At 43.2% G+C, this 21461-nt stretch overlaps 1 protein-coding gene across 1 annotated transcript in view; it reads left to right on the top strand.

Annotated features, from left to right (window-relative positions):
• LOC138660475 (class I histocompatibility antigen, F10 alpha chain-like) overlaps nt 1–21461 on the top strand; it is a 116456-nt gene that overhangs the window by 80856 nt on the left and 14139 nt on the right. Inside the window, exon 6 of the mRNA XM_069745984.1 lies at nt 20423–20452. Within this exon, the coding sequence (XP_069602085.1) occupies nt 20423–20452 (30 nt within the window). The remainder of the gene's footprint in view (nt 1–20422; nt 20453–21461) is intronic.

Here is a 21461-nt window from a genome sequence, read left to right as displayed (position 1 = left end):
TCTCAATTCCAGCCAATTCTGCGTTGAAAAAGTAAAACAGTGCTTCTTCCCTTCCGAGCTCTCCCGTGTGCCCAAACAGGGGTTTACCCCAACATATGCGGTATCAGCGTACTCAGGACAAATAGGACAACAACTTTTGGGGTCCAATTTCTCCTGTTACCCTTGGGAAAATACAAAACTGGGGGCTAAAAAATAATTTTTGTGGGAAAAAAAAAGGATTTTTTTATTTTCACGGCTCTGCGTTATAAACTGTAGTGAAACACTTGGGGGTTCAAAGTTCTCACAACACATCTAGATTAGTTCCCTGGGGGGTCTAGTTTCCAATATGGGGTCACTTGTGGGGGGTTTCTACTGTTTAGGTACATTAGGGGTTCTGCAAACGCAATGTGACGCCTGCAGACCATTCCATCTAAGTCTGCATTCCAAATGGCGCTCCTTCCCTTCCGAGCTCTGCCATGCGCCCAAACGGTGGTTCCCCCCAACATATGGGGTATCAGCGTATTCAGGACAAATTGGACAACAACTTTTGGGGTCAAATTTCTCCTCTTACCCTCGGGAAAATACAAAACTGGGGGCTAAAAAATAATTTTGGGGGGAAAGATTTTTTTTTTTGAATTTTCACGGCTCTGCGTTACAAACTGTAGTGAAACACTTGGGGGTTCAAAGCTATCACAACACATCTAGATGAGTTCCTTAGGGTGTCTAGTTTCCAAAATGGTGTCATTTGTGGGAGGTTTCTACTGTTTAGGTACATTAGGGGCTCTGCAAATGCAATGTGACACCTACAGACCATTCCATCTAAGTCCTCATTCCAAATGGAGCTCCTTCCCTTCCGAGCCCTCCCATGCGCCCAAACAGTGGTTCCCCCCCACATATGGGGTATCAGCGCACTCAGGACAAATTGGACAACAAATTGTGGGGTCCAATTTCTCCTGTTACCCTCGGGAAAATACAAAACTGGGGGCTAAAAAATAATTTTTGTGGGAAAAAATTTTTGTTTTATTTTTACGGCTCTCCATTATAAACTTCTGTGAAGCCCTTGGTGGGTCAAAGCGCTCAGCACACATCTAGATAAGTTCCTAAGTGGGTCTACTTTCCAAAATGGTGTCACTTGTGGGGGGTTTCTACTGTTTAGGTACATTAGGGGCTCTGCAAATGCAATGTGACACCTGCAGACCATTCCATCTAAGTCTGCATTCAAATGGCACTCCTTCCCTTCCGAGCCCTCCCATGTGCCCAAACAGTGGTTCCCCCCACATATGGTGTATCATCGCACTCAGGACAAATTGGGCAACAAATTTTGGGGTCCAATTTCTCCTGTTACCCTTGGGAAAATACAAAACTGGGGGCCAAAAAAATAATTTTTGTGGGAAAAAAATGTTGTTTTATTTTTACGGCTCTGCATTATAAACTTCTGTGAAGCACTTGGTGGGTCAAAGTGCTCACCACACCTCTAGATAAGTTCCTTAGGGGGTCTACTTTCCAAAATGGTGTCACTTGTGGGGGGTTTCAATGTTTAGGCACATCAGTGGCTCTTCAAACGCAACATGGCGTCCCATCTCAATTCCTGTCAATTTTACATTGAAAAGTCAATCGGCGCTCCTTCCCTTCCGAGCTCTCCCATCCGCCCAAACAGTGGTTTACCCCCACATATGGGCTATCAGCGTACTCAGGACAAATTGTACAACAACTTTTGGGGTCCAATTTCTTCTCTTACCCTTGGGAAAATAAAAAATTGGTGGTGAAAAGATAATTTTTGTGAAAAAATATGATTTTTTATTTTTACGGTTCTACATTATAAACTTCTGTGAAGCACTTGGTGGGTCAAAGTGCTCACCACACCTCTAGATAAGTTCCTTAGGGGGTCTACTTTCCAAAATGGTGTCACTTGTGGGGGGTTTCAATGTTTAGGCACATCAGGGGCTCTCCAAACGAAACATGGCGTCCCATCTGAATTCCAGTCAATTTTGCATTGAAAAGTCAAATGGCGCTCCTTCGCTTCCGAGCTCTGCCATGCGCCCAAACAGTGGTTTACCCCCACATGTGGGGTATTGGCGTACTGAGGACAAATTGTACAACAATGTTTGGGGTCCATTTTCTCCTGTTACCCTTGGTAAAATAAAACAAATTGGAGCTGAATTAAATTTTTTGTGAAAAAAAGTTAAATGTTCATTTTTATTTAAACATTCAAAAAATTCCTGTGAAGCACCAGAAGGGTTAATAAACTTCTTGAATATGGTTTTGAGCACCTTGAGGGGTGTAGTTTTTAGAATGGTGTCACACTTGGGTATTTTCTATCATATAGACCACTCAAAATGACTTCAAATGAGATGTGGTCCCTAAAAAAAAATGGTGTTGTAGAAATGAGAAATTGCTGGTCAACTTTTAACCCTTATAACTCCCTAACAAAAAAAAATTTTGGTTCCAAAATTGTGCTGATGTAAAGTAGACATGTGGGAAATGTTACTTATTAAGTATTTTGTGTGACATATCTCTGTGATTTAATTGCATAAAAATTAAAAGTTGGAAAATTGCGAAATTTTCATAATTTTCGCCAAATTTCCGTTTTTTTCACAAATAAACGCAGGTACTATCAAAGAATTTTTACCATTGTCATGAAGTACAATATGTCACGAGAAAACAATGTCAGAATCACTGGAATCCGTTGAAGCGTTCCAGAGTTATAACCTCATAAAGGGACAGTGGTCAGAATTGTAAAAATTGGCCCGGTCATTAACGTGCAAACCACCCTTGGGGGTAAAGGGGTTAAAACTGTGGGGATTATTCGTAATAACCTGGGTATTGCATTCCAAAGAATTGACGTAGCACGTGAAAAGTCTTGGAGACGGGAGAGGGAGGTTCTGATTATTGAAGATGTTAACCTCAGGTCATTAGCAGAACGGAGCGCACGGGTAGGGTGGTAGGCTGGGACCAGGGAGGAGATGTAGGGTGGTGCTGAGCCATGGAGTGCTTTGTGGGTGAGGGTAATAAGTTTGTACTGGATTCTGGAGTGAATAGGTAACCAGGGTAATGACTGGCACAAGGTACACAAGTGTTTACAGGATACATGCATACAGTGCCTTACGAAAGTATTGGCCCCCTGGAACTTTTCAACCTTTTCCCACATATCATGCTTCAAACATAAAGATACCAAATGGAAATTTTTGGTGAAGAATCAACAATAAGTAGAACACAATTGTGAAGTTCAATGAAATGTATAAGGTATTTTAAATTTTTGTGGAAATGTCAAAAACTGAAAAGTGGGACGTGCAATATTATTCGGCCCCTTTACTTTCAGTGCAGCAAACTCACTCCAGAAGTTCATTGTGGATTTCTGAATGATCCAATGTTGTCCTAAATGCCTAATGATGATAAATATAATCCACTTGTTACAAAAGTATAAGGCTGCCGTCACACTAGCAGTTTTTGGTCAGTATTTTACATCAGTATTTGTAGCCAAAACCAGGAGTACAACAAATAGAGGAAAAGTATAATAGAAACATATGCACCACTTCTGCATTTATCACCCAGTCCTGGTTTTGGCTACAAATACTGAGGTAAAATACTGACCAAATACTGCTAGTGTGACGGCAGCCTTAATGTAAACACTGGCACTCTGCAAATTACTGGCCCAAGGGTGAGTTTAGTATAGAGAGCTGCTGGTGATTAGAGCAGGTTCTGTGTGTGCCTGCTGGAAAGCAAAGCCTAAAAAAAAAATTCGACAATATATCACCGCGCTACTCCATACATGTCTGGAGGACAATGGTAGTAGGGGGGTAATGGTGAAGGTGAAAAATTTGTAAATGAAAAGAAACTTACTGCGATTATGCCAAAATAACGGTTCTGATGAAAAGGTACTGGGTTTAAGAAGGTGATGGTCCCAGCATTTGGTGGAGTAGGGTCTAGTGTGCCCTATAAGCGAAGGGAGTTTTTGATATTAACAATAAAACTTTTATTATGCAATAAATAGTGGTGGTATGTCTGTAATTGTACTTACTGGAGTGCCGTGAGGCAGTGTGACCCCTTAAAGAATTGGTGCAGATAGATAGGTTGGTAGTTAATCCGTTGATGCTGTGTTAGTATGCTGCCATTCAAAGGGAGGTATGATGTCCTGTTAGCATAACATGTAGTCGCTATGACTTAGCTGTTCGGAGTATAGTGAACTCAGTGATTAAATGGTTCTGCCGTGAGTGGAAATATCAGGATTCAAAAGCAGAGACCTGTTATACTTAATCTGGCTTCTACGCGGTACTCACTGTGTGGAGCCTGGATGCAGAGGAGGCGAGCGGTGTGCCTGTGTCCGGATAACTAACCGTTGTGCTGCAGAAGGTGTCCGCAATAGGTGTGCGGGGAACCGCTGCCCTGGAAGTCGGTAATGATCACAGGTGCCCTGGCCGGAAGCACGCCGTGTCTGTGGCGGGAATGAAGTGGGTGGAGTTTCGTGGTGACGTCACCTAAGTGTGGACGGGTGCGCAGGAGGAACAGAAAACCGCTTGAGTGTAATCATGTCTCCGTATAAATGCACCTGCTCTGTGATAGCCTCAGGGTTCTGTTTGACGCACAGAGAGCATCATGAAGACCAAGGAACACAACAGGCAGGTCCGTGATACTGTTGTGGAGAAGTTTAAAGCCGGGTTTGGATACAAAATGATTTCCAAAACTTTAAACATCCCAAGGAGCACTGTGCAAGTGATCATATTGAAATGGAAGGAGTATCATACCACTGCAAATCTACCAAGACCTGGCCGTCCCTCTAAACTTTCATCTCAAACAAGGAGAAGACTGGTCAGAGATGCAGCCAAGAGGCCCATGATCACTCTGGATGAACTGCAGAGATCTACAGCTGAGGTGGGACAGTCTGTCCATAGGACAACAATCAGTCGTACACTGCACAGATCTGGCCTTTATGGAAGAGTGGCAAGAAGAAAGCCATTTCTCAAAGATATCCATAAAAAGTGTAGTTTAAAGTTTGCAACAAGCCACCTGGGAGACACACCAAACATGTGGAAGAAGGTGCTCTGTCGGATGAAACCAAAATAGAACTTTTCGGCAACAATGCCAAACGATATGTTTGACGTAAAGGCAACACAGCTCATCACCCTGAATACACCATCCCCACTGTCAAACATGGTGGTGGAGGCATCATGGTTTGGGCCTGCTTTTCTTCAGCAGCGACAGGGAAGATGGTCAAAATTGATGGGAAGATGGATGGAGCCAAATACAGGACCATTCTTGAAGAAAACCTGTTGGAGTCTGCAAAAGACCTGAGACTGGGATGGAGATTTATCTTCCAACAAGATAATGATCCCAAACATGAAGCAAAATCTACAATGGAATGGTTCACAAATAAACGTATCCAGGTGTTAGAATGGCCAAGTCAGAGTCCAGACCTCAATCCAATCGAGAATCTGTGGAAGAGCTGAAAACTGCTGATCACAAACGATTTCCATCAAACATCACTGAGCTCGAGCTGTTTGCCAAGGAGGAATGGGCAAGAATTTCAGTCTCTTGATGTTCAAAACTGATAGAGACATACCCCAAGCGACTTGCAGCTGTAATCGGAGCAAAAGGCGGCGCAACAAAGTATTAAGTTAAAGGGGCTGAATAATATTGCACGCCCCATTTTTCAGTTTTTGAATTTCTACAAAAATTTAAAATAACCAATAAATTTTGTTCAACTTCACAATTGTGTTCCACTTGTTGTTGATTCTTCACCAAAAATTTACATTTGGTATCTTTTATATTTGAAGCCTGATATGTGGGAAAAGGTTGAAAAGTTCCAGGGAGCCGAATACTTTCGCAAGGCACTGTATACAAGAGTGCATGAGCAAAGGGTCTGAATACTTATGACCATGTGATATTTCAGATAACAAGTCAAAGATTTAAGTCAAAGATTACATCTCTGGACTTCGGAGGGAGCAGACGTGCCTATCTGCTCTCGGCAAGTCAGAGGAGTAAACAAGAAAGGGGAAAATTAAGAATGCCCATGACGCGTTCCTAATTAAATTAGAAAAGAAATTGTCACACAATAATTCCATGGAGGTGTGGTCGGGCATGAAACAGCTAACTGGGTTTAAGGCAAAGCCAGAGCAGGGGGAAGTGGATCTGCCCATGTCTAATGAAATGAATGAGTTTTTGAAAAGATTCACCAACACAAGCACAGCGTCATTAGGAATGGGGGACGGAGCTGGGAGACTATCAGCAGCATTGGCATTGGGGGATAAACTGCCTGCTTTCACTGTTTCCCCAAGTGACGTGAGAAAACATTTTCGTAGACTAGTTATTGGCAAACCAGCTGGGCCTAATGGCCTCAGTCCACGTGTCCTCAGAGCTTGTGCAAACCAACTGTGTAGTGTCTTCCAGCACGTGTTTAACTGGAGACTTCAATCACAGAGTGTACCAGAACTGTGGAAGACCACCTGCCTGGTGACGGTTCCTACTTCCCTACAAGACTATCGTCCGGTGGCCTTAAAGGGGTTGTCCACTACTTTCAATTAACCCCCTAATGTACCCCCCCCGGGGCCCCTAATGAATTGTGCAATTACCTTCCGTTGCCGTTTTCGCCTGTGAGCGGCGCCATTCTGGCTGCTGAGTCCGGGTCACGTGACCCCCAGGCTGCAGCCGCCGCTCATTTCCGCTGACGTCACGTCAATTTCCAGACTCTGGAAATTGACGTGACGTCAGCAGCAGGCGTGACCAGCCCCCACAGTCAGCAGTCACTCATCAAGAGTGACTGGGCTGTGGGCGGTGCTGGGGGCTGCCTGCGGGGCTGTTCTGGGGGCGGGCGGGGCTGTGTGTGCTGGGATCTGCGGGCGGGGCTGTACTGCAGTCGCCGGGGGTCTGCGTGCCGGCGCCGGTGTTTGCAGACCGGCGCCGGTGTCAGCGTGCCGGCGCCGGTGTCAGCGTGCTGGAGCCGGTGTCTGCGTGCCGGCGCCGGTATGTGCGTGCCGGCGCTGGGGTCCGCTGCGTTGTGTGTGTGTGTGTGTGGTTGTTTGTGTGTGTGTGTGTGCAGGCATCGTCCGATGGGACTACAAGTCCCATTGGGCTCTGCCTGCTACACTGACAGTGAGTGACACATTAGCCAATGATGGAACAGTAGTAGTCCCATCATCCGGCTAATGTGTTGAATGTAAAAACACATACACAGTACATACATACATACATACATACAACACACACCATGTGACATCATGCAACACGTGCACCATGCGACGACATGCACCATGAGATGACATGCACCATGCGATGACATGCACCATGCGGTGACATGCACCATGCGGCGACATGCACTATGCGGCGACATGCACCATGCGACGACATGCACTATGTGACGACATGTGACATGCACCATGCGACGACATGCACCATGCAACGACATGCACCATGCGCTGACATGCATCATGCGCCAACATGCAACATGCACCATGCAACGACATGCACCATGCGACGACATGCACAATGCGCCAACATGCACAATGCGCCGACATGTGCCATGCGACGACATGCACCATGCGATGACATGTACCATGCAACAACATGCGACATGCACCATGCGACGACATGCGACATACAGTATATACATACTACAGACATACAGTACATATAACATAGAGTACATACTCACCATCACTTGTCACTTTGTTCCCCGAAGCCATTGTCACCTGTAAAAAATATTAAAATAATAAACAAATACTATACTCCCTGTCCGCAGAAATCCAATTAAAACGAGTGTCCCACGACGATCTCCCATGGAGAGCAGGAGCATCAGCTGATGCGACCGCGCTCCAGGAACACAATGATGGAAGGTATCCTTCCATCATGTATTCCTCACAAGGTATTCCTACGCCCCTGTGAGAAAATAGTCCCTAGTCTCACTATTGGCATTGCTGGGTGAGACATTTTCCCACACAGCAAATGCCATAAAGTGAGACCAGTGAACTAGAGTAACCTCAGTGATGCACTGCAGGAGCCATTGTCTCCTGTCAGTGTGTCACTGAGGGTCCCATAGAGCAGTGACATCACCCAATGTCACTGTTCTATAGGGGAGATCGTCGTGGGACACTCGTTAATTGGACTACGGTGGAAAGGTAGTATACGGTTTATTATTTTACTTTTTTTGCAGGCGCAGAAGTATGGTAAGTATGGTTAAATGAAGAATATTAAAATACTTTTTTCCAAATTTGTGCGTTTTATTAACCCTTTCTTACTATTGGATTAATAATGGATAGGCGTCTTATTGACGCCTCTCCGTTATTAACCTGGCTTAATGTCACCTTACAATAGCAAGGTGACATTAACCCCTTATTGCCCCATATCCCACTGCTACTCGGGAGTGGGAAGAGAGGGGCTAAGTGCCAGAATTGGCGCATCTTACAGTTGCGCCATTTCTGGGGCGGCTGTGGACTGGTATTTGAAGCCGGGGTGGGGGGGCAATATCCATGGCCCCTCTCTAGGCTATGAATACCAGCCCGCAGCTGTCTGCGTAGCCTTTCTGGTTATAAAATATAGGGGGACCCCACGTCATTTTTTGGGGGGTCCCCCTATTTTAATAGCCAGTAAAGGCTACGCAGACAGCTGCGGGCTGGTATTCATAGCAAGCTACAAATATTGGCCCCGGCCGTTGGCTTTCCCCCTCTGGCGCAGAAAATTGCGCTATGCGTCGGGCCGACGTTCCGACGCACGTTGTGAAATGTGTGCACGACGTGGGCAGTGGATGCAGTTTTTCAACGCATCCGCTGCCCATTCTGAAGTGCGGGGAGGAGGGGGCGGAGTTTCTGCCGCGCATGCGCGGTAGAAAATGGCGGGCGCGACGCCCCAAAAAACTTTCACTTGAACGGTTTTTTCGTGCCGACGGTCCGCCAAAACACGACAGATCCATTGCACGACGGAGGCGACGTCTGGCCATCCGTCACGATCCGTCGCTAATACAAGTCTATGGGTAAAACGCATCCTGCGAGCACATTTGCAGGATCCGTTTTTTTTCAACTGGATCCGTTTTTTTCCACCGGATGGTTTTCTTCCGCCAGATCTGTTTTTTCTCATAGAGTTGTATTAGCGCCGCATTGCGCCTGATGGCCACACGTTTAATCCGTTTTTGCAGGATCCGTCAAAAAAAGCTGTTTCCGCCGGACGGAAAACACATACAGAGGAACGGTTTTTCGGTACGTCAAAAAATGCACAGCGACTGATCTAGCAAAAAACGGATGAAACGTGTGGCCATCAGGCGCACTCCGGCGCTAATACAACTCTATGAGAAAAAAACGGATCTGGCGGAAAAAAACGATCAGGTGGAAAAAAACGGATACGGCGGAAAAAAAAATCCGGCGAAAAAAACGGATCCTGCAAATGTGCTCGCCGGATGCGTTTTGTACCCATAGACTTGTATTAGCGACGGATCTGTCGTGTTTTGGCGGACGCGACGCACAAAAAAAGATCAATGTAACTTTTTTTGTGCGACATGTCTGCCATTTCTGACCGCACATGCGTGGCTGGAACTCCGCCCCCTCCTCCACGTTCATCACAATGGGCAGCGGATGCGTTGTAAAACTGCATCCGCTGCACACGTTGTGCTAAATTTAGCATAACGTCCGTCGGTACGTCTGGCCGACTGTTTGCGACGGCCCCGTACAGACGCAAGTGTGAAAGTAGCCTTACATCTAAATTTGCTGAGTATAATGCAGCCACCCCAGAGTATAATGTAACCCGCCAAAGAATATAATGCAGCCCCCCATAGAGTATGATGCAATCACCCCTCATAGAATATAAATATAATACAGCCCCTATAGAATATAATGTAGCCCCGAATAGAATAGAATGCAGCCCACCTCCCCATAGAATATAATGCAGCCCCATCAAAGAGTATGATGCAATCATCCCTCATAAAATCTAATACAGCCCCCCATAGAATATAATGCAGCCCACCTCCCCATAATATATAATGTAGCCCCCATAGAATATAATGCAGCCCCCCATAGTACATAAGAGCCTCATAGTATATAAGACAGCCTCCCCCATATAATAGAATATACCCTCACACTGCTCCAAGTCTCCTCCACATCACTAGCAGCCGGCAGAGGAAAAGCAGGATCCAAGGTAAGAGCTGCTCAAATAAGGGCAAAAAATCATCTAGATCAGTGGGAAACGTCCTTAGGATGAGCATTAAGGAGCCGTGTGCGAGTCCAGAATCTTATTTATGGAAGTTCTTCTGTTGATACATTCAGATTCTTCAACTTTTATTCATTTTTATTTGTTTTTTCCGAGTTTCTTTTCCAACTTTTTATAGGAACATTTCAAACTTCTAATTGTAACGAACATAATATAAATCCGGATGGAGCATCCACAGTATAGAGAAAAAGTCATGTCTGTGGGAAGAAGGGAGCTAAGACAGAAAAGCACGCACGCCTTCTGTGTTTGTTTGTTTTTTTTAACTTCCATCAATATGGCCGTGTGAGTGGTTTATTCCTTAGCGGGACGAGTTGTACTTTTGAACGACACCATTTATTTTACTGCATAGTGTGCTGGAAAACAGAAAAAAAAAGTCCAAGTGCTGTCAAATTGGAAAAAAAGTGCAATTCCACAATTTTTATTTTTTTACCGTGTTCCCTAAATCCTAAAACTGAGCTGCCGTTACCGTTCTCCAGGTCATTACGAGTTCGCAGACACCAAACATGTCCAGGTTCTTTCCTATTTAAATCATCCGATCAAAAAAAACTGGAGACCTCCATGAAAAAATGAACAAATCTTTATTACACCCGATATTAATCCATTAAAGCATAGAGACGGTCAGGTAGTGCACGACTGGACCACACATGGTGCGTTTAGGTAAGATGCGGTAACAGTAAGATCAAAATACTATTTATGGCATGATTATTCTTAAAAAAGTCGTCTGAGATAAATAAATGTGGAATTTCACCTAATATTTCCCAAAAGTGGAATCGAAATAAAAAGATCTAATCAGACCACAAATAGTTCAAATAAAAGAAGAGGATATAGTTATAAATTTCTATTGTTAAGCTTAAAAAAAAAACGCTTAAGGTTGAATTTAATTAATTATTATTATTTTTAGTATTATAATTATCATTATTTTTTATTTTTATTATTGTTATTATTATTTTATTAGTTTTTATTAGTTTTATTATTATTTATTATTTTATTATTATTAATTATTTTATCATTATTAATAATAATTATTATTATTATATGTTTTGTTTTTATTATTATTATTTTTTTATTATTATTAATTTTTATTTTTTTTAAATGATATTATTTTTATTAATATTTTATTATTAAAACAATTCAAAACAATTCTTACTATCCAATTCCTCACAGAAGTTCCTTATCTGTGCATGGAGGGGAATGTCGAGCACTATTTATTAATTATGCTACAGAAATCAATAAAGTGCATACATAAAAGGTATATCCGATAGTATTGGGCACAAAATACTAATTCTCCTGAATCAATGATTAAATTATCCTATCAAAAAGACTTGGAGAACTCGTAATAAAATCAATAATTCTTTATTAAACACAATAATTAATAAAACATATCATTTGTAAGTAGTAAATGATCAGACAATACATGGTACCGCCAAATAATAAGTGGTATAAATATTAGATAGTTCTTAAAAAATACCTAATTATTCTTACACAAACCGTCCTCATTATATTGGACCATGGAACTATATTCACCATAACATTGTCAGGAATTGCAGCCACAAATCTCCACACTTTTTTCATACAAAATCAATAAATAGATTTTTGATATATTGGACGATCTTTTATTTTCCTTTATTATTATGCCGCCCTCTAGTGGGAGAGAATTACATCCTATTGGCGATTTAAACTACATACGCTGCTGCAATGTTTCTCATCGTTCCTTATAGGTATTTTTGCAGAGTGAGCCAAGCACCATCCAATACCCATATATATCTTCTATAAATCTATATTATAATCACTGCAAAAGTGCATAAACAGAGAAAAAACCTTTCTTTAAAGTGCAATATAGTAGTATTACATTGGTACAAGGCAATCCCCTTAGCAAAAAATGCATAAAACCCTTAGGGGAACATACCACTGAATCAGACTGAAGGACCACGTGTTGGCTCACTGTGCAAAAATACATATAAGGAACTATGAGCCCCATATAATGCTCCATACATTATAATGAGCCCCATATAATGCTCCATACAGAATGGGCCCCATATAGTGCTCCATACATTATAATGAGCCACATTTAATGCTCCATACAGAATAATGAGCCCCATATAATGCTCCATACATTATAATGAGCCCCATATAATGCTCCATACAGAATATTGGACCCCATATAATGCTCCATACAGAATAATGAGCCCCATATATTGCTCCATACAGAATAATGAGCCCCATATATTGCTCCATACAGAATAATGAGCCCCATATATTGCTCCATACAGAATAATGAGCGCCATATAATGCTCCATACAGAATAATGAGCCCCATATACTGTAATGCTCCATACAATATAATGGGCCCCATATAATGCTCCATACAATATAATGGACCCCATATAATGCTCCATACAATATAATGGGCCCCATTTAATGCTCCATACAGAGTGGGCCCCATATAATGCTCCATACAGAGTGGGCCCCATATAATGCTCCATACAGAGTGGGCCCCATATAATGCTCCATACAGAATGGACCCCATATAATCCGGTCCTCCCAAGACCTCCTTCTCTCCTCCACACTTATTCGCTCCTCATCCAATCACCTCCAAGACTTCTCCCGAATATTCCCCATCCTCTGGAACTCTCTGCCCCAACACGTCCGACTATCAACCACAGTCGGATCCTTCAGACGGAACCTGAAAACTCATCTCTTCAGGAAAGCCTACAGCCTGCACTGACACCGCTGCTGCCTCACCAACACCGGAGCTACCGCCTCACCAACACCGGAGCTACCGCCTCACCAACACCGGAGCTCCTGCAACCCTCAACCTACTGTCTCCTTCCCCATAATCCTGTAGAATGTAAGCCCGCAAGGGCAGGGTCCTCGCCCCTCTGTATCAGTCCGTCATTGTTAGTTTGTTTACTGTATGTGATATTTGTAACTTGTATGTAACCCCTTCTCATGCACAGCACCATGGAATCAATGGTGCTATATAAATAAATAATAATAATAATACCCCCGCAATAGTATATAACACAGCCACATAGTATATAACACGGCCTCCCCCATATAATATAATATACCTCCCATAGTATATATCAAAGCCCGCATATAATATAGCACAACTTGCATAGTATATAGCACAGCCTGCATAATATAGCACAGCCCGAGTAGTAGTATACAGCACAGCCCGTGTAGTAGTATACAGCACAGCCCGGGTCGTAGTATATACAGCACAGCCCGTGTAGTAGTATATACAGCACAGCCCGCGTAGTAGTATACACAGCACAGCCCACACAGTGGTATATACACAGCACAGCCCACACAGTGGTATATACAACACAACCCATATCTCATCCCCCCCGATAATGGCTCCACAATCCAGTAAAAAAACAAAAAAAAAAAACTCTCCTCACCTTTCCTCTTGCCCGCGCTGCTCCTGTCTCGGCGGCTGCAGTCTGCCCGGGACACAGCAGGTGTGTGCGATGATATGACGTCATCACGCACCCGCAGTGTCAGAGGCAGAGCGGGGAATGATGGGAGAGGGAGCGTCAGCGGACGCTCTCTCCTCCATCATTGCATTGAACTATACCGGCGTCATAGATGCCGGTATAGTTGAATGCGGCGGCGGCGGCACTGGCGGAAGGAGGGGGAAAGAGTGCAGCGGCCCACTACTGGCACCGACCCTTCTGGCATTTGCCAGAAGTGCCCGATGGCCAGTCCGGCCCTGGTCACCGCCCACACACTTCCCTCCTCCTGAACTGCAGCGTTTCTCGGACCCACATCCGCAACTTAGCAACGGGCTTAGTGGCAGTGCAAAGCATCATGGAACTTGTAGTATTAGAGCACAATAACTCAGGAGAAAGGAAGTTGTTGATTAACCCCATGAGAGCTGAATCCAGCACTGAAGATGTGCTGCTACAGCATGATAACAGGTAATATTGCTAAAATAAACACAGTAGATGTTTTCAGTGGCACATAATAGCAAGATTTATGAAAAAAAAAAAAAAAAACTTTATAGTAGTGGACAACTTCTTTAACATCACATGCTATGAAGTCCTTGGAGAGAATAATACTCGCCTACTTGTGAGGCTTTTACTGACCCCCCTACAGTTTGCGTACCAGCAGAGATTGGGGGTGGATGATGCTGTAGTGTCTCTGCTACATACAGTACATTCATTCTTGGAGAATGATGGAACTGCAGTGTGCGCCATGTTCTTTGACTTCTCAAGTGCTTTCAATACCTTACAGCCGCCCTTACTACGTAATAAGCTATATATATATTGACTTAACTGTATATGCTAGCACAAGCAGTGGCCATCATGAGGAGCGTGGAGGCAAAGAGGAAAAAGACCCAGACCGATTGGAAAGTCAAGTGAATTGGGCTCTAAGGCAGTTGCCAAAAAAATAAAGCATCTGACATTGATGTTATCTCTGCAGAACTGATCAAACCAGGTCTAAGAGCCGCACTCACAGCACTATGTCAGAAAACCTGAAAGATCTACACATGGCAGAAGGACTGGAAAAAAAAATCGGCTTTTATCCCACTGCTGAAGAAAAGCAACGCCATGGACTGCACCATCTATAGAATCATAGAATGGTAGAGTTGGAAGGGTCCTCCTGGGTCATCTGGTCCTACCCCCTGCTCAAAACATGATTCACTAAATCATCTCAGACAGATGTCTGTCCAGCCTCTGAGGACTTCCATGGAAGGAGAACTCACCACCTCTCGTGGCCGCCTGTTCCACTCATTGATCACCCTCACTGTCAAAATTTTTTTTCTAATATCTAATCTGTGTCTCCTCCCATTCAGTTTCATCCCATTGCTTCTAGTCTTTCCTTGTGCAAATGAGAATAAAGATGATCCTTCTACAATGTGACAGCCGTTGAGATATTTGTACACAGCTATTAAGTCTCCTTTCAGTCTTCTTTTTTGCAAGCTAAATATTCCCAAATCCTGTAACCGTTCCTCATAGGACATGGTTTGCAGACCGGTCACCATTCTGGTCGCTCTTCTCTGAACTTGCTCTAGTTTGATGTCTTTTTCAAAATGTGGTGCCCAAAACTGGACACAGTATTCCAGATGAGGTCTGACCAAAGAGGAGTAGAGGGCAATAATAACTTTGCGTGATCTAGACTGTATACTTTCTATTGATACATCCCAGAATTGCATTTGCCTTTTTTTGCTGCTGCATCACACTGTTGACTCATATTCAGTTTATGATCTATAATGCTTTTTTCATTTTTATTGCCCAGATGTCGTACTTTGCATTTTTCCTTGTTAAAAACCATTGTTAGGTTAGTTGCTGCCCACTGCTCCAGTTTATTTGTATTTTTTTGAATCCTCTATCTCTTCTCTAGTATTAGCTATCCCTCCTAGCTTTGAGTCATCAGCACATTTCATCAGTGTACACTCAATTCCTTCATCTTAATTATTGATACAGATGTTGAACAATACAGGGCCCAGGACAGAGCCCTGTGGTACCCCACTCGAGACATTCTTCCAACTGGATGTGCAGCCATTTATGACCACTCTTTGGGTCCAATTACTAAGCCAGTTATGAATCCACCTAACAGTTGCCTTGTCCATTCCATACTTAGTCATTTTTTTCAATAAGAATTGTGTGAGATAAATGTTGTTTAATAATTTGTTCAAAGATGTTTCCTGGTATAGAAGTCAGACTCACCGGCCTATAGTTCCCTGGGTCCACCTTCTTCCCCTTTTTGAAAATAGGAACAACATTTGCTCTTCTCCAGTCTTCTGAGACTTCTCCTGTTCTCCAAGAATTTTCAAAGATTATGGAGAGTGGTTCAAAAATTTCTTCTGCTATCTCCTTCAGTACTCTGGGGTGTAATTCATCTGGACCTGGAGACTTGAATTCATTTATGTTAGCTAAGTGTTTCTTCACTATCATTTTGTTTATAGATATCCTGGATTCTTCTATTCCTTTAATAGGACCGTGATGATCAGTTGATGTTACAATTCCTTTCTGAGAGAAATCAGATGCCAAATAGGAATTTAAAAGTTCGGCCTTTCTTACCATTTCATCATTTTCATCCTGTAAAAGTCCTATAGCATCTTTGACTTTTCTTTTACTTCTGACATATCCCCAATCACTCTGATTCCCCATGTCCACAATTTGTTTCCAAGAGTCATTCAGAAGTGCTTGTGGAACATTCTTGGTAGAGAACTTCCTGATTCCCAGGCTGGATTCTGTAAGGATAAAGGGACATGATCACATCGCAAACCTGAGATGGATAATAGCAAAGAAGAGGGAGCACAGAAGTTCTACCTGTACATTATTGATTATACCAAGGTTTTTCACTGTGTTGAGCATGATAAGCTTTGGAAAGCACTGAGTGATGTAGGAGCGCTGGCGCACTTATTTAGGTTATTCATGTCGCTCTACGACGATGAAGAAGCCGCAGTGTGAACCTGGAATGGAAATACAGAAAGGTTCAAGATCAAAAAGTGCACAAGACAAGGATGCGTCCTCTCCCTTTTTTTTTCTACCTCTATGTAGAAGTAAACATAAGGAACCTTTGCTGATGGCTTTTCTGCATATTTTCACCCCAACAGTTGAATAATCTATCTGATATGTGCAGATGATATAACTATGCTGGCAGAGAGCAAGAAGGACTTAAAGCTTTTGATGTTAAAGGTAGAAAGTGAGAAAATGTGACTTAACTGAACATCAAGAAAACCCAATAATGTACAAATATAAGTGGTAGACCTCTTAATTTTTTGTGTGTCCATCATTAATTGCAGTGGTGGAATGACAGCAGAGATTAAGTGCCAAATAGCACTGGGGCATACAACTATGGACCAAAGGTGGAAGTGCAAGTACGTCGCAGTCACTGTTAATAAAAAGACTGATAACTGCAATTGTGTTCCCAGTTGAGGCATATGGCTATGAGATGGAACCAAAGAGAAGATTGAAAATTATTTGACCATAGCAACATAATAGACTAAGATGTGTCCTGTAATTAGCATCACAGGGGTCTACATACTTTTACTAATATAATCTGCCTATTTACATAGTAACATAGTAACATAGTTAGTAAGGCCGAAAAAAGACATTTGTCCATCCAGTTCAGCCTATATTCCATCATAATAAATCCCCAGATCTACGTCCTTTGTTGGGTGAAATGTAGTCACTGTGCTGTTTGGTATCATGGACCAAAGAAAGCTAAGGAAAGAGTTGTCTCACGACATAAGAAAGAAAAATATAGATGAACATGTTCAAAGTAAAGACTATAAGTTACTACAGCTGCACATATTCAGACGTTTAAGGTCCATGAGACTATAGCCTACCTCCATGGATAGGGTCTAAGGGAAAAATATATGAGAAATTAAAGAGATGTGTAATACACATAGTAACCAAAGAGCCCAAAACAACTTCCAAAGAGACTGGAGGTGAACTCCAAGATCAAGGTACATCAGTGTCAGATCACACCATCCGTCGCTGTCTTGGCTAAAGTGGACTTCATGGATGACTACCAAGTAGGAAACCATTGTTGCCACAAAGCTCCCTGTAAAATGTCCTTTGGACAGAGGAGACAAAACTGGAGCTTTTCGGCGTCACATCAGTTCTATGCTCAAATAAAGCACAGAAAGAAAAGGACATTGTACCTACGGTGAGACATAGAGGAGGTTTGCAGCTTCTGGCACAGAGGGTCTTGAATTTGTGCAGGGTATAATGAAATCTCAAGACTATGAAGGGACTCTGGAGTGAAATGTGCTGCCCAGTGTCAGGAACCTTGGTCTAAGTTGCAGCTCATGGGTCCTTAAACAGGATAATGACACAAAGCACAGAGCCAAAAAACATCAAAGAATGACTAAGAGCAAAGCATCGGACTCGTTCTCTTGTGGACTCTATGAGCCCTGATCTACACGCTATTGAACATTTGTGAAAGGAGCCGAGATCTGATGTCTGGAGAAGACGGCTTCACACCTGAGATACCAGGAGCAGTCTGTTCACAAGAAGCGGTCAAAGTACCTGTGCATGTTGGCAGAACTCTCCTGGAGAGTCACAGAAATAGTTTACAGTGATTGCCTCAAAAGTTTGTGCAACAAAGGAACCATCATTTTTGTCCAGGTGTCACGGTTCACACCGTGCTGCCAACAATATGTCACGGATCCCAACAAGAAGTCAAAGATTCCGGGGAGGATACCTTTATCGTCCCCACTACTCACACCAATTTGTCACAAACCGGGGTTGTTTGGTTGCCCCTGGTTCCTTCTGAAGGGGATTTATCTATATCCCACTTCCCATTTCCGGTTTGGAACTTGCAGCTCTCTGGCGCTCCCCTTACTCTCAGGTCAGACTAGGTACTGCACCTAGGGTAATTAGTCACCAGAAAGGCTGCCTGCTATATACTGGCTATTAGGCACGATGCAGTGAGGGCGATATAACTACTCCCACACATGCGGGAACAATAATTATCAATTATGCCGTCGCTACAAAGATTCTCAATTGCACAGAACAAAGTATGCTGCCACCAGCTCAGATTTCCTAAGGATTAACGGGTCCGGAGCCAACCCAAATCAGTAGCGTAATTCACTTCAGAGGAAGCAACAGTTCGTTTATAGAGCAGGAAGAGACAAGCTAGTAAATTATATATTTTACTCCATAAAAAGGTAGGCAGTGTTTATAAAGCATAAGATATTATAAAGAAGACAATTCATATGTACATTGCAATTACAAATAAAAAAAGGGATTAAAATTGAATAGAACACTTACAGGTCGTTATGTCATGGTATCATCTTGGCTGGCTTGTGGCTTAGGAGGATAAAAACATCTAGATGCATAGCACATATGTAGAGAGCAGCTGGACCCCGGACACAGGACGCTGCTGGAATGCTGTCTCACTAAGATATTCTTAGCCCAAAACTCAGGCACTCCCCCTGTGGTGACATCACTTAGAAGCTGAAACCTCCTCTTACAGCTGTGGTAAAAAATTTTATGCATAACTTGCTGTGTGAACCTCATGATGTTCCCCACGCCAGGAGCGTTCTTTTAAGCGTAAATACGGAGCAATTACCTGAACCGCTTACTGAGAAATCCGCACTTTGCACTCGTTGCATTTAGCTGTTAGCGCTTTCAGTGGGTGATAGATCTACCGAAAGACATCCAGAATATATAATTCTTATCTGTCTAGCTCAAATCGCTGCCGCTATATATAACTTTAATAGAACAAAGAAACTCAGGGTTTTCACACCAGTTTTGGCTGGTATTAGATGGGAAGAGGGAATAAGTAGTTTGCAGCTAAGCCATAAAACTGCTCATATATTGGTATCAAGTTACACAGAGTATCCGCCATAGGGCTTTGTTTGTTGTATGAGCGAATGCAGAGGGGGAGAAAGGGGGGTCAAAGCTGTGTGTCTGTGCCATGTACCTTCTAGAATTAATCTCACATGACATTTTTACATTATTGTGACACCCAGCCATTTTCATTAGGTGTTTTTTTTTTCTACATTTTCGACTGAATCACAATTCAACGGCAAAAAAGCAAAGTATGATTCTCAATACTTGATATTCAGTAAATTAAACTTGAAAATTACTTGTCAGTTTCATGTTATTTCAGTGATCATTGTGGGATTTTCTTACTTTAGCAGAAGGCACCAACAATGTTGTCCATGTCTGTATTATACCCTCAAGGTATGTGCACACGTAGGTTGGATCTCTGCGGATTTTTCCGCACCTGTTTTTGAAAATCCGCAGGTAAACCGCACTGCTGCGGATTACCTGCGGAATTACAGCGGATTTACCGTGGTTTTTGTGTGGATTCCACTTGCGGTTTTACACCTGCGGATTCCTATTGAGGAGCAGGTGTAAACCGCAGCGGAATGTGCACAAAGAATTGACATGCTGCAGAATGTAAACCGCAGCGTTTCCACGCGTTTTTTTTTCCGCAGCGTGTGCACTGTGTTTTTTGTTTTCCATAGGTTTACATGGTACTGTAAACTCATGGAAAACAGCTGCAGATTAGCAGCGTCAAAACCGCTGCGGATCCGCAGCAAAATCCGCACCGTGTGCGCATAGCCTCATGCTTTGCCTAATTTCCTGTGTTATATCTTAGGGGTGGGGAATCCTCACTTTTCTCCTAGGTCTGTGGGTGCCCTTCCATATTTTATTTGTAGGGGCTCCTAACTGTACATAGTCTCCCCTCATCTCTCCCCCATTACACTATATTATTATTATATGTCACCAATGATAATGGCGTCTTCAGGTTTCTCTTCCTAATTCCATCTTATCTGCTTATTTCAGAAAGAAACACCGGATACAAGGAGACCGACAGTGAGTATTCTGCACATGTGGCTCTGACGGGAGGTTTTGGCAGATTTGCTGTAAGGTCACAGGCATTAAGGAAACACATGGATGTCTTGTGTCCCCAGAGGCAGCGCTGATCTTGCACAGCGACTCTCCATTCTGGATCATAGAGAACAGAGACCCGAGTGGACGACCCCGTCTGTTCCATACACCATAATTACACCCCAATGTTGCAGGATCAAAAACACACGGCTGCTTTATTTCAAACACAGCACCGGCCCCGTCCACAGGTTGTATGTGATGGATCGGAGCTCAGCCCCATTTACTACAATGGAGCTGCAATACCAGACACGACCTGTGGACAGGGGCGGCGCTGAGTTGGGAGGAAAGCAGACGAGTCTTACTAATCCTATACATCCCCCTTTTAGGTTTACAGTAAAGAGTCTGCCCCCAAAACTCACATTAAACCTTTTATGGGGGACTTTGCTTCCATAAAAAACTTGTCGATTAGATTTTACTTTTTTTGTTTTATGTAAAAACACTTTTAGTTATGAAAATGGGGGGGTCCTCCGTGTACCCATGGAATGGCCAAGGGCTCAGTGCACCATTCCGCCCCTGTAATTACAATCCTCCTCATCTTCACTCATATTGGTTAACATCACTCAATTAGGAGCGCTGCCTGACCTGAAGTCCCAGCTCTGCACACACTGACACTGCAGGGGCCAAGAGTTCACACAGTGTCAGTGTGTTCGGGTGCATTCTGATCCCTATCCTGTCTGCGGCGGCGGCACACAGGATCACACGGTAGCGGACGGCCAGCGCTGACAGGAGAGGAGAGCGCTCTCACACCGTACCTGCCCACACTCACTCAGCTCCTGCAGTCAATTGTACTAAAGCAAGGGAATGTGCAATACATGAATTGTGATTAGCATAATGGCTTGTGAAATCTATGAAAAAACACAAGATGCTTAGCACAAGATTTGGCCAAAAAATGTGAGCCCATCCACCAACGTCAAGGTAATCTCATGGATCGGAT

This window comes from Ranitomeya imitator, chromosome 1, assembly GCF_032444005.1.
Source record: "Ranitomeya imitator isolate aRanImi1 chromosome 1, aRanImi1.pri, whole genome shotgun sequence".
NCBI classification, from domain to species: Eukaryota; Metazoa; Chordata; class Amphibia; order Anura; family Dendrobatidae; genus Ranitomeya; species Ranitomeya imitator.
This window is presented reverse-complemented; position numbering and strand designations above follow the sequence as displayed.